The sequence below is a fragment of the Alexandromys fortis genome, unplaced genomic scaffold (assembly GCF_014885135.2).
Source record: "Alexandromys fortis isolate MF-2015 unplaced genomic scaffold, M_Fortis_MF-2015_v1.1 scaffold_28, whole genome shotgun sequence".
In the NCBI taxonomy this organism is placed as follows: Eukaryota; Metazoa; Chordata; class Mammalia; order Rodentia; family Cricetidae; genus Alexandromys; species Alexandromys fortis.
The window spans coordinates 6,182,331-6,197,259 of NW_026067901.1; the positions used below are offsets into that span (position 1 = coordinate 6,182,331).

Genomic DNA, 14,929 nt, shown 5'->3' on the forward strand with positions numbered 1-14,929 from the left:
GCAACAGACAGAGGTCTGATCTCCAAAATATATAAAGAACTCAAGAAACTAGACTTTAAAATGCTAATTAACCCAATTAAAAAATGGGGCACTGATCTGAACAGAGAATTCCCAACAGATGAAGTTCAAATGGCTAAAAGACACTTAAGGTTATGCTCAACCTCCTTAGCGATCAGGGAAATGCAAATCAAAACAACTTTGAGATATCATCTTACACCTGTCAGAATGGCTAAAATCAAAAACACCAATGATAGTCTTACCAAGTTTTTATGATACCACAAAGAAGTAACCCAGGAACAGAAGAATTGTTGCTCATGCAATTTTCAGAAGATAGAAATGTTTAAGACACATTTTCTTGGTGTGTGTGTGTGTGTGTGTGTGTGTGTGTGTGTGTGTTTTGATACAGGGTTTCTCTGTGAAGCCCTGGCTCTTCTGGAACGCACTTTGTAGACCAGGCTGACACCCCTCCCAACTGCCTCTGCCTCCCAAATGTTGGGATTAAAGGCATCTACTACCACTGCCCGGTTAAGACATATTTCTGTGCTGTCAGAGATAGATAGAGGTTGGAGATCACTTAAAAAGAGTAACACCTTTTGGAATTAACTGTGCAAACTTTTGAATGTAGTTAATATAAAGATATTATCAGTTACTAATAGATTTGGGTTATCCATGACAGTGTATATGAAATTAATTTATCTTCACATACACACACACATGCACACACAGAGACACACACAGACACACAGACATAAACACACACATATGGCTTTTACGTAATATTTTGTTTGTTTGCAAGCACAGCTCATTAAATAATATCAAACCTTCCTGTATAATCTGTGTATAAATAAATTTTACATACATTTAATAAAACTACTATGTATATAAATATCGTATAGTGTTTTCAGTAGTGGGTATTCCATATTTGAGTCGATGGACCTTACAGACCTATCCTAGAGATTTCCCTACAGATCTGAGGTCACAGGTGTCTCCTGTTCTCTGCAGCCCTAGCCCTCCATCTGAAAAGGGTAGAGGGGTGCATTACTTGTAAACCGGAAATGGGCTGGCTCGTGCCCGGCAGTTGAGTGAAACTTTTCCTTCCAGAGACTCTTCTGGGTAAATGGTATTGATTGGCTGCTCTTCAAAAATGGGTCCAAATCCTTTGTCCTCTTCAGAAACTGAAACAAAGACAAGATCATTTTATAGCATACCACTTTGTAAATCAAAGAGAATTTGGTTTCACCAAAAGTACTTCTTTTCTACCTGTCTCTCATTGGTTCCCTAAATGTATCATTTGCCAGCTATCTCTGTACAGCTCTCTCCCCCCCCCTTACACACACATGTGTATACACACATGCACACAAGCGCGTGCATGCATACACACGTTTCTGCCTCCAGGTTCTTGCCCGAGCTTTGAACTTTTCAGCTTTCTAAAATCATAAGCCTAATTTTCTTATCAAAGTTTGTACATTTGGGACGCAGGCCTGGTGTTAATTCCTTCAGAAGGCTGCCTCCCATCCTTCCGGGTCTAAATGATCCCCTTTTGTGGCCCTATCGTTTCCCGCTCGGTTGCAGGACTTAACAAGCCTGCTTTGACATTTGATGCAAGCTTATGTATCACCACGCTGACAGTGCTTGGGGACAGGTATCTTCTTTAGTCGCTGTGCCCTGCTACCCAGCTGCCTGGCGGTCCAGAATGGAAAGGAGGTGCTAAACGATTTTAGACGATGAGAATGAAGTGATGAATGAATTCCTGAATGCTCTGGCAGAGATTATCCTCCTTTGAATTTTCATCTCCTCGAACATACGGCCAGGGTTCATACTCAGCTGTCATTTGCGACCACATATAAAGCATTATGAGCATGGGAGTTGATGAACTGGTTTGAAACCCATCCTAAGTGCCCATCAAATACCTGGACAAGGGAAACACTTGTCCATGGAGTCCTCTCTGGAAGGAAGAAGAAATGAAATGGCAGGAAAGACTGAAGAGTCACTAGTGTAGCAACATCTACAAACAGCGGAGAATTATGGGCTCTGAGGGACTTGGAAGTGAGCCCTGTGCCTCCAAAGGCAGGAAATTCTGCCCTGAGGACACTCCAATAGAAGCAAACCATGGTTCACTTCTCCACTTGTGTTGTGTTGTTATTGTTACTGTTTTGTCGTTGTTTCTGATTTTTGCTTATTTAAGACAGTCTCATGTAGGCCAAGCTGACCTCATACTCCAGATTTTCCTATCTCTACCTCCCAGGTACTAGGAATGCAGGCATGTGTCATTATGTCAGGCTACCCCAGCTTACTCTTTTTCACCTTTTTAAATTTAAAATATGCTTTTTTATACAATATATTCCAATGACAACAGTTCCCGACTCCTCCCAGTTCTACTCCATCCAGATCCACACCCTTTCCACCTCTCCATAGAAAATAAACAAGCATATAAGAAATAATAAATAAAATAAGACATAATGAAATAAAATAAAAACAAACACATTATCATAGGACAAATAAAAACAAAAATAAGAGAGAGATCCAAAGGAAATGCAAAAGAAATACATGTAGACTCAAAGACATACACATTCACACAAACATGAATCTCAAACACACAGAACTAGAGTTAAAATAAAAACAAAAAACCCGAAAGGTAAGCATAATTACTGATAATAATAATAATGATAGATAAAATAAAGAAAAAAGAGAATGTTCTTTCTCAACATTATAAGACAAAGGACTTCCAAAATACCATTGAGTTTGTTTTGTATTGGCCATATAGTGCTGGGTATGGGGACGACGTTTAAGACTAATTTGTTTACTCAGTGAGATTCATTGAGAGGAAGTTAATTTTTCATTTGCAAGTATTTGTAAATAGCTTTTGGGTTAGGGATGGGGCGTGTATCCATTTCTTTCAGTTCTAGGACCCTCTTGTGCAGAACTGTCAGTCCTGTGTCTGCTGGCACAGTCTCTGGGAGCTGATGCTTGTTGGACCTGCTATGTATGAAAGGCTTGGTTCACTTGGTGTCTTCCATCTCTTCTGGCTCCTACGACACTTCCTGCCTCCTTTGCTACAGAGTTCCTTGACCCTTGAGGATGAGGTTTGGATGGAGACATCCAATTTAGGACTATGTGTTCTAAGGTCCCTAAATCTCTATGTATTATTTGATATTGGGTTTCTGTATTTGTTCTTATCTGCTGCAGGAGGAGGCTTCTCTGATGATGGCAGAGCAAGGTACTGAGCTATGCATATAGCAGAATGTTGTGAGGGTCGCTTTATAGCTATGTTTCTTTAGTGTTTAGTTTATCTCCAGGTCCCCAACTGATCTAATCTCAGGTTTTTGCTTGGCCACCCAAGCATTGTTGGTACAGGTCCCACCCATTTCATGAAGTGTGCCTGAAAACCAATCAGATATTGATTAGTTCCCCCCTCAAGCTTTGTGCCGCTCTTGCACCAATGTATTTTGCAGGCAGGTCACTGATGTAAATTAAAGGATTTGTAGCTGGATTTGTGTTCACATCTCTTCTTTGGTAGCCTGGAGAGTACATTCAAGGCCCATGAACAGTAGTCTGTTGGGGTAATAGCTCTAGATAGGCACCAGCTTGACAGTTCTGGGTTCAACAACTTCTATATGTTCTGTCTTCAGTCAATTTGTGGCTAACAATCAATAGTTTTGGCAATAGCCTGGGTTGTTTGGGGGGGTTCCCATGCTGCCTCTTTGGCTAACCACTTGATTGGATAAACCTCTTTTCAGCAAAAGAAGCCTCGTTTGTTGATGAGAAATGCCCAGGTGGGGCTCTGCGCTTGCTTTTTGATAGATGGTAAACTCAAGCGCATAGTAGCTATCATCTTCTCCAACACTGACCTTTGAGATATTGTCTGAAAGAAATGCCATCTCCTAAAAGTGGTAAGGCCCTAACCTTTTGTGACATATTAGTAATTTTGTATATAAAATGTGAAGGCAACTCTGCAGCTTATATAAATATTAAGGAATTTATGGTTAAAGTTTTATAGGTCAAAGAAAAATATTGTTGAAACTTTTCTCTTTTTCTAAATTTCACATCTGTTTATTTCTGAATTTTCCATTTAATAATTTTAGATTGTGGTTGACTATAACTCAGACTGAAGTGATTTGACTTCTCTGACATAAGATTAGTTAGATTTTAGGTTTTGTTTTTGTTTTACTTTCTTTTTTGCCAATGAATTGTTTTATAAATTTATGGGAAACAGATCAAGAAACACAGACATTATATACTTGATAGTGAGAGATCATGGCTATATAAATGTTTACATTTTGTAAAATAAAAAAAGCATTCCTGAGTATAAATACTTAGAATAAATTAGATCATGTTTACATTTTGGTGTCATTTCCAAAGTTTCACAGAGAGCATCTTTGATTGAACTAATTGCTTTGTCAGTGGTGTCTACCCAACAGTAACTGGGTTTCCAGGAATTCTGCTTTAGTTCTGTTGCTGTTATAAAATTATCTCGACAATAAGCAGCTTAGAAAAAAAAGCTTATTTAGCTCACAATTCCAGATTATAGTTCATCATTGCAAGGAATTCAAGGCAACTAGTCACAACCACAGTCAACACACAAAGGGAATAAATGCTTGCATGTTTATGTATGCTTACCACCCCCGCCCTTCTCTATACATATACAGTCCAGGAACAAAGCTGTGGGAATGGTCCTTCTCGCAACAGGCAGCTCTCATACTTCAAGTAAAGCAATGAAGACACTCCCTCACAGAAATGCCCACAGCCCCACCTGATCTAGACAATTCCTCACTAAAACTCTTTTCCTAAAAATTAAAACCAAAATAAAAACAATAACAAAACACTTTCCTGTCAGGGAATTCCATGTTTTTATCAAATTTACACTTAAAATTAACCATCAAGCCAAGTGAATATTTTAGTTAATAAACCAATAAATAATTTCAAAGTAGAATAAACTAAGAATGTATAGTCTATGTATGACAACATGTTTTAATTTCACATGCTTTTCTTCATTTTTAGTTTGAAAATCAAAATTGTGTTCAAACTATGACATTCTAACAAGAAATAGCAGAATTATTTTTATTTATTTATTTTTTTCTTGCTGGTGATCATCTGTCTTCATTTTCCATATAATTATTATTTCAGGTACTCTCACCCTTAGAATAGCACCACTCACATCAGGGAGGGTGGGTTCTTCATGCTCAGTTAACCCTTTTTAGAATCTCCTCCACAGACACAGCAAGAGGTATATCCAGTAGGTCAGTGGTTCTTAGTCTTCCTAATGTTTCAACCTTTGACACAGATCCTTGTGTTGTGGTGACTCCCAACCATCAAATTATCATTGCCACTTCATAACTGTCATTTTCTACTGTTATGAATAGTAATGCGAATATCTTCTATGTGAATCCCAAAGGTGTCACTCCCACACTTGAGAACCACTGCTGCAGGTGTTTTTATATCTGGTTACATCAACAAGCAAGATAAATAACCACTAATCTAGCCCCTTGCAACATGAGATCCAAAACCATCACGGTAAGCAGTAAAATTCCACTATTGGTTCTTAAAATCTCACATTCAGTTCAAAAGACAAACATGTTTTATGTATCTTCCTGAGTCCCCGGCATTTCAACAGTGTCAACAATGTTCAAAATTTCAGGATTTAAAAATCTGCAATCATTAACTATGAGCTCCTGTAAAATAAAACAAACTTGTTCATCTAATATATAGTGATAGAGAGCAAGATTTTCTCTTCTGAAAGAGAGAAATTAGACTGGCCCAAGGAAAACCAGAAACAAAGCAGGATAAACACCCTCCCATATTTCTCCATGTTCTATGCAAATCAAAACAACTCTGAGATTCCACCTTACACCAAGGTCAAAAACACTGATGACAACTTGTGCTGGAGAGGTTGTGAGGAAAAGGGAACAGCCCTTCATTGATGGTGGGAGTGGAAACTGGTACAGCTGCTGTAAACATCACTATGGCGATTATCTCAGAAAATTAGGAAACAACCTACCTCAAGACCCAACAATACCACTTTTGGGTATATAACCAAAGGGTGCTCAATCGTGCTACAAGGACATGTGCTCATCTATGTTCATTGCAGCATTGTTTGTCATTGCCAGAGCCTGGAAACAAGCTAAATGCCCCTCCACCTAAGAATGGATAAAGAAGATGTGGTATATTTACACAATGGAGTACTACACAGCAGAAAAATCATAATGGCATCTTGAAATTTGTGGGCAAATTGATGGATTTAGAAAACACAATTTTAAGTGAGGTAATGCAGATCCAGAAAGAAAATATAATATGTGCTTACACATAGTGGCTTTTAGACATAAAGCAAAGAAAAACCAGCCTACAATTCACAATCCCAGAGAACCTAGACAACAATGAGGATCTAATCTACATGGGAAGTAGAAAAAGACAAGATCTACTGAGTAAAGTGGGAGTAAGGGGATCATGGGAGAGAGTAGAAGGGAGTAGAAGGGGAGGGGGGAGGAAAGAAGGGGAGTGGAGAAAAAAAACATATAGCTCAATAAAAACAATTAAACAAGGCAGAATAGCCTTTCCCACAAAGGCCTTCAGTGAGTAGAAGGTTGTAATTATTAAGGTCACTACCATGATGGCTAGGAGGAAAGATGGGAGCAACAGCAAACTCCTATCTGTTGGCCAGACTTTTCTAGGTATATGTCAAGATTTCCCCAATTCTTAGACTTGGATTTTCCAGTAGAGTTGATTGGAAGTGTCTTGGATTACAAGCAGGTGCTAAGTTTCTTGGCCAACACATTGTTCACTATTCTTTTATTGCCATTAAATGTAAATTCAAATTAGTTAAGATGAAAAAAAAGTTTTTCTCTTCTTAATGGCAATATTTTGCACAACTGATATGTGTATATTTTCCACCCCTCCATCAGTATCTAACTTCTGTTTTTTTTTTTTTTTTTTCTTTTTTGAGACAGGGTTTCTCTGTGGTTTTGGAGCCTGTCCTGGAACTAGCTCTTATAGACCAGGCTGGTCTCGACCTCACAGAGATCAGCCTGCCTCTGCCTCCCAAGTGCTGGGATTAAAGGCTAGCATCTAACTTCTATAAAGACAGACATGAAACCTTAGTGAGATAAAAATAAAGAAGCTAACTTAATTTTCAAATGGAAAAATTTCACATTTAAAATATTTCAATTTTCTTGTTTCCAGGATAGGGCTATACTGTTTAATGAACATTTGTTGCTTACATTTCTAGAATTTTCTACCCTGGATGAGAAACTAGATTCCCTGCGAAGTTTTTCAATGATTCTGTACATGTTAATTGGGAATTGGAACTGGCCCTTAAGAGCAGCAGTTACTGCTGCAAGTCTTTGCATGTCAGGACCATTGTCATGCTTAGCAGGAATCCAACCCCATCACCCAATATGGTGACTCCATGGTCCCCTAGCTCAACAGAAATGCTCAGCCCCAGAGAAAGAAGATCTTTCTGGGATAACACAGCATGAGACTCAGCACAGGACCCATTTAGGCAGCTCTACTCAGTCTGCTGAAATGAGTGCCTCTGTCTCTCGCTGTTCTAGCAGTGAGAAGACCAGGGTGACATTTTTTGATGCATTGGAAAGGGAACACAAAGTTGGGGGAAACATCTCAGGTAACCCAAAAACTTAATAAACACATTTTCTTTTGATCTGTTTTTCTTAATACAATCTCATTTTTATAAAAACCTTTCATTTCCCTATATCTAAAGTAGCCATTATAACTCTACCTTAGAAGTGATTACTTTATCAAATTTGATTAAAAACATTGATAAAAAAGAAAAAGATCATACATGCATATTTGAAATAAAACCTGCAGATGAAAGACAATCAAACGCTACCGCTGCTCTTTCAGGGAGTTTTTCATGTCCATAGATTAAAAAAAAAATCAGCCAGTGGCATGAGCTAAAACAGTATCCTTGTACTTTTCCCATGTGGAGATAGTCCTCTGTAATCTTGCTATTTGGTTTTACTTCTAGAAATTGAAATAAGATTGCAGTTTAAGCTTGAGAGTTATTTTTAGTGAGTTTTCTATCTTGAGACAAATTCCATTTTTTCACTTTGAAATATGTCATCTCAATCTGTTAATTAACCGAGTTTTACATAAGTATGTTGTCAGATGAGTCTAAGAAAAATCTATTAGGAAACAAAGCAATGGAATCAAAATTTGAAAAAGTCTATTATGAGAATTCTTATGATATTTACAATATCTCTCCCCATGGAGCCAAGAGTGATTTAAGCACCCTTGTAATACAATAAACTATCCACATGAGGCAAAAATTACATTTGCTGAGCACAAGCTTCTACAAAGTATTCATCCTTCCCTGAGATATTCAAGATGTTTAGGGCTTGGTCTGAAATACCCTGGTACCACTACCACTTAGGGTAGTGGGTAAGAAGTAACATTGCACTAATTTACCACCCCAACAATGCAATACTCAGAGTTCCTCTCAACAGCTGTACATAAATCCAATTTTTGAAAGGATGGTGAGGATTAGATTAGCAAATTGGGTTATAGAGACTAAATTCTTTGCTTGGCTTTATGCCACAGGGAGAGTCTATCATGTCTTTTTTTCCTTATTTTTATTGAGCTATACATTCTTCTCCACTCCCCTCCTTTCCTCCCCCCTCCTCTTCTACCCTCTCTCATTACCCCCACAATCCCAATTTACTCAGGAGATCTTATCTTTCCTTCCTCTATAGATCCATGTGTGTCTCTCTCAGGGTTTTCTTTGTTGTCTAGGTTTTTTGAAGTTGTGAACTGTAGGTTGTTTTTTTTTTATGTCTAGAAGCCACTTGTATCTATCTTTTGGGGTCTGGGTTACCTCACTAAATATATTTTTATCTAAATCCATCCATTTGCATAAAAAATTTCAAGACATATATAGTACGCTGTGTAGTACTCCATTGTGTAAATGTACCACAATTTCTTTATCCATTATCTGGTTGAGGGGCATCTAGGTTGTTTCCAGGTTCTTGCTATTACAAATAATGTTGCTATAAACACAGTTGATCACATGTCCTTGTGTTAATGATTGAACATCCTTTGGGTATACACCCAACAGCAGTATTGCTGGCCTCCATCGTGTCTTTATAGCCTCCTTGGAACCTCAAGCCATTTCAAAACTTCTAGACATGACTGGGAGTATTCTCAGCACCTAAAAGGTATCGTCTGCTACCTGGAGAGAACCCAGACTATCTCAGGTCATGATATTTCTTTCAGAGGAGTCTGTAAAGATTCTCTTGTTTTAAAAAGAAAAAAAAAAAACAGACAAAAAAGGAATGCCCCTCTTCACTCAGAATCCTGTTCTGTCTTTATGTGACAGCCCAACTGTGCACTGTAGGGGAAGTTGGAGGGTGGCTCACTGCATTAACCACTTGAACACCATGGGTGGCTTGGAGACAATGTTGATCACTGCTGTTAAAGCTTGCTATATTCAAAGGAGAAGACAGATCAAGGAATTGAAAAGAGCAATCACAGGCAAAGGCATTTTTTGTTGTTGTTTTATTGCTGCCAGGTAGAGGGAACACATGTACAGAACACAAGTACAGAGTTTGAAAATGATAGGATTATTATTATTAATGGTTTGTTCAGTGCATCTCTAGGTAGCTATGGGTATCTTGGAACTCTCTTTGTAGACCAAGCTGCGTTTGAAGTCACAGAGATTCACTTACGTCTGCCTCTCAAGTGCTAGGATTAAAGGCAGTCATTACAACTTCCCCACACTATGGAATGTATGTATGTTGATAGTGATAACCATAAAGAAGGAGAAATTGACAAAGGAGAAAGAAGGGACATTTTTGTAGCTACAAGGTAGATGGACTAGATGAAACAGGCCTACTGCACAAAAGAAGGGCAGATATGTGGGATCCTACAAATGTCAGCAAGGTCACACCAGTGCAGACCTGAGCAGCAGAGTGGGATATAGGAGGAGCCTGTGGAACTTTCTCCTCACCATTTTGAATCTCTCTATGTAATAGGAATAAAATCTGACACCTGAATGTCAGAACGCACGAGAATTTTAGAGGTATGGGGAGTGAGGTGTCCTGAGACACGACTAAGGAGAGCAGAAATGGGTGTGCAGGGAAATGCAGGGTTTGGTGGGCAGGTTCAGCACTCCACCCGAAGTGAAAAGTCATAAATTTAACACAGATGAGGGGGTCCTTAGTGATTATCAGCTGAGTGCTAACTGAGCTTGGGAGCATATGGGAGCAGCTGGAGACAGACACTGAAGTTATTATGTCTCCACAGCCAAAGGAGCTTGTGGGGCTACTGGCAGCTGAGAGGGGGCCATAGTCCAAGGGACCACAGCCCCTCCAGCACCTTGAGGTTGGCTTCTATTTTTGAGAGATTTGAAAATAAATTTATGTTCTTTGTCACTGAGTTCCAGGTATTTTATTGTGTCAGTTCAATGAAATGCCTGCACTTATTTTTTTTTAGTTCTATAAACCTTAACCACATTTAAATATAAACTATTATGCTTTACTGTGCAGAAGGGTTTCCAATGACTTATTTGACAATAAAGTATTTTCTAATGAAATTCCCGTGAATATTCTATAGAAATTACAAGTGGTTTTTGGGAGGGAGGCTATTTTTTTAAAAAAAAAAAACTTAGCAAGTTACCTTGTTTATTTAGAATTTATGCTACTTCTAAATGTTAAAATACTCCAGGCTTCTTTATCTACAACTTCCATCATTAATCATTCCTTGAGTCATCACATAATTCCTTAGAAGCATATTTCAATTGTATTAACTTCAAGAAGTATTAACCTTGTCATATTTCCTACTTATGATAAGGTTCGTGAAGTCTAGGAAACTGCCAGTGATCTTTATAAAATCTACATGTAGTGGTTCCCTGGTTTCCAGCACACGGTGTGGGAGGAGAAATGGATTTGATAGTATTAGAGCTAATGATTTCTTGTCCTTCTGTTTCTTGAGCCTCCAAGTGGAAATCCTTTTCAGTCTAAACAGCATCATTTGGATTTGTCATGGAGGTTGTCACACTAGATCCTGGATGCTCAGGAGTTCTTCCTGGCCTTCCATCCGGTCATGAGCATTAATGAGATGGGAGCCACTGAGCACATAATCCATGAGTCATGACATCAGCTGTATTTGCTTTGTTCTTCATGTGCTTCTTGCCATATGAAACCCTTGATTTATACATTTCAAAAACAGAAGCTCACAGAAGTTGATTAGTTTATGTAAAAATGCAAGCTTAGCCGGTGAGTTCCAGCTGGAGAACAAATCCAAGCTGGTCTTCTTTTGAGTGCCTCTACTTCAGCGGAACCAGTAACCACACACAGGAGACTCTACTCTAGCAGGCTTGGTTATTACATTCGGTACATCTCAAGCAGTAGATTCTAACATCTGTTAGCTGCTAACTGCACTGAATCTTAAGGTTCCAAATGCACTAACTTGAGTTTTCTTTTTTGAAGCAAACAAGAGGCTTGCAGAAAAAGTTAAGCAATCTTTAAACATCAATTCAAATTTCACAGCACTGTTTTGTTCCAAAGCATGTAAGATAAAATGGAGACCACACTGAATAGTTTTCATCTGCCCAAACCCCTTAATGTGTGTTTGTTGGGGGGAGTGTTTGTTTGAGGGGGTAGGGTTGTGTGTGTGTGTGTGTGTGTGTGTGATATCTTTCAACAATCAAACAACTAGTCTAAGAAAAAAATACCTTATAGGATTTCTAATTGACATAACAGTAATCATTTTCCTTCAAGTATAGAGTTATTATAACGTAAAGCAGAAATCAATTATCATTTTACAAAAAAAAAACTATTTAAATCTTACCTCCATGACCATATCTTCTGTGCCATGTGAACTCTATAAAAAAAGAAGAGGAAGAAAATTTCTGTCAAAGAAAAGTAATTCTTTGAGGTGTTTTTCAAACCCACTAGGACTGATGTGTCTTTACATCTATGTAAATATTGTTTTCCTATTTTTACATTATATAGTAGTAGCACTAATGTTTGCAATCAATAGAATTAGTATGAATTTGAGAGACTAAAATATATTCTTTATTTCATTTATAATAAGATGTCAATAACTATATAAGATTTCTTTTTATTCATTATAAATACATCACACATGCAATTATATATGTGCATGCATATCATTCTTGTGTCTATGTATATTTCCCATGGTCATTAAATACTTAAGTATTAAGTAAGGCAGGATAGAAAAAGGAGTAACAGGATGGGGGCAAAGGAAGGGAAAAGTATCCTCACCTCTGCCTCTGAGAGTCAAGAATTTTAACACAACTAGCACTTACTCAAGGCCTTCGCCCTTCCTAACTGTAAACCCAGCTATCTAGGGGTATCAGAAGGACCCCTTTTTGTGCTAAACTAGTTGTGCCTGGATTGCTCTTTTCAAACTATATTCTGACCCAAAACATCTTTGGACCCATCTTCTATTCATACTTAACAACAAGTGAGAAAGGAGAAAATTTGTTTTTCTAGGATACCCTTGGGATGTAACTTGAGAGCCACCATCATGGTTCATATGTTTACCATTGAGACCATTGTGACTGTTTTGTGAGAAGCTTAAACAGCTGCTCAAAGTTGTGATGTCATGTTCTGTAAATTCCCTTCCCTTTGTTCCTAATATACTCTTCTCTGCTTTAGAAGGGCTTGTCTTGAAATTACCGTTGGCTTCAAAACCAAAGATTTATTTTTACTTGAGTTTAGGTCTTAAAGATTGAGGGAAGGCCATGGGTACTGCAGGCCAAGCATGGTGCCATGGCTCCATCTTCCCCACTGTTGACACTATGAAATTATTTTCATCAAATTCTGAAATTAGTTTCATAAAAACCACCATTTCCTCAAAAAAAAACCCACATTTTTTAAAAATTTTCTTAAAAATAAATAGCTGGCAATACTGTGATCCTAGCACTAATGAGGATGATACAGGCCGACCAGTAGTTCGAGGTCATCTTTGGCCACCCAGTAAGTTTCAGGGCAGCCTGGGCTACGAGAGGCCCTGTATCAGACAAACAAGTGAACTAAGTAAATTGTCAATGCAATAGAAAAGTCTTTGGGTACATCCTTAAAGAGACTGGCTGATTCATAGATGAAATGACTACATACAGGTATGTCTTCTGTTGAATAGCAGCTCCACAAGTACTCACTGAAAAATGTCATTGAGATGGAGGTTTGGAACAAAATAATTATTAGGAAACGTACTACTGCCAGTTAAACTTAGTGTCCATACTTCTGGGAAATATTCCTGAATTTTCATATTTACTATGAAGGAGAGAAACATGATCTTTGTGTTGAGAGCTCAAAGCAGCTCTGCTAGTCTTTCTATGCCTATAGGTGTCATACACTATTTGGATGCCATTTTTCTAAAATTGAGTAAACAAAGGAAAGATTCATCAGATTTGGTGTTGTTCTGGATCATCATCATAGTTGTGTGCTTACTAGTTTTCAGAAATCTGTGAATCAGTTATTAAACATAGCTACATAAGCTTAATGCTAACTGACAAGTGAATAAGTTGTATTAAAGACAAAAGAAGACATTTAAAATGTAAGTTCTTTAATTTCTTGCTACATTTTACTATTACTAAAGGTACTGAAATGATACCCGTCTCTTCCAAAGCTACCTAAACTGTGGGAAGTTAAAATTGACCACTCTGTGACATACCAAGTACTTCCTTTTCAGAGATACAAAGTTCACAGGTGTAGGAGCATTTAGGCAAAAACTTATGAAATCTTAATTGAAAATAAATAAAAATTAAGCCAATCTCAGCATGTAAAATTTATTTACTAATTAAACCTTACCCAGATGTCAAAAGAAGATATTAGTTCTGATATCACATGAAATATTTCATGGTAAGACACATATTGATTGTATTCACATAACTTGTGAGAATACACAAAGGCTTTTTCTTACCTGCTAGGCAGGATGTAATGGAGATTAGCAGGAGGTGGCTGACCAGCAATGACATTTTCATCTTGGCTGAATAGATGGTTCAGTTTTCAAAAATAAGGAAAGCTTTATGGCAGTTGAGTACTATGAAACACCTGCATCGAGAAAAAAAACAAGAAAATAACTTAGAAGCAAAAAAGAAAGAAAAAAGATAAGAAAAGAAATGGAAGAGAGAATAATGGGGAGACAGGAGAAAAGGGGGAATCGGGAGGAATAGAGGAGGGTAAGACAGGAGAGAAGGGGAAATAGGCAACATTTGGGGACAATGATGTTATTAACTCTTTTCTTTTTCATTTTCTGATTTTAATACACTTAGTACAATGAGAGAACTCCCAAGGTCTCTTCCCTCCCAGAATGCTCACACTGATAAGAACTGGGCAGTCTGGTAGTGGTAAGCAGGTTACTTTCTTATTCAACACAAAACACACTAGTCATCTAATGAAACTGCTATATTGTCAACATTTTAAATAGATTATTTTAATGAATTAAATGTAGGTGTGGCATAGATTGAGAGATTAATTAATATATTTGTACTGGAGGCACTGGGTTCCATCCCTAAGATCATGTAATAAAGATAACCTTCGTAAAAGCTTTAGAAGCTTAGAGGATGGCATAGCATGATGACTTTTCAGTGTTTTGTAAGAACAAAAACCACAATTACGCTTTTGTCTGTTTGTCTGTCTGTCTATTCAAGCAGGGTCTTGCTGCACAATTCCGTCAAGACTCAATGTAATCACCCACCCTCTTGCCTTTCTGTTCTTTTAGTTACTCATTCAATGTTTCCCTTTTTCTGTCAGCAAAGATCAAGATAATTTTGGTGTATTCAAATCTTTAAAAGTTTGGGAGTCTGCTTTAAAAATCAAAAAGAACAAGTTTCATAAACGAAGCTACAAAATTATGTTGCAACCTAGTAAAGTATCTTGCTTGCTTTGGTAAGTTTTGCAAAAAAAAAAAAAAAAAAAAAAAATCAGTGACCATATAGTTGCGGTGTTAGATT

General features: G+C 37.7%; 1 protein-coding gene across 1 annotated transcript in view; it reads right to left on the reverse strand.

Annotated features, from left to right (window-relative positions):
- Cntn1 (contactin 1) overlaps window positions 1–14,929 on the reverse strand; it is a 271,171-nt gene that overhangs the window by 106,199 nt on the left and 150,043 nt on the right. Inside the window, exons 2-4 of the mRNA XM_050130990.1 lie at window positions 13,897–14,027; window positions 11,797–11,829; window positions 1,043–1,175 (exon numbers count right to left, since the gene is read on the reverse strand). Of these exons, the coding sequence (XP_049986947.1) occupies window positions 1,043–1,175; window positions 11,797–11,829; window positions 13,897–13,957 (227 nt within the window). The 5' untranslated portion in view covers window positions 13,958–14,027. The remainder of the gene's footprint in view (window positions 1–1,042; window positions 1,176–11,796; window positions 11,830–13,896; window positions 14,028–14,929) is intronic.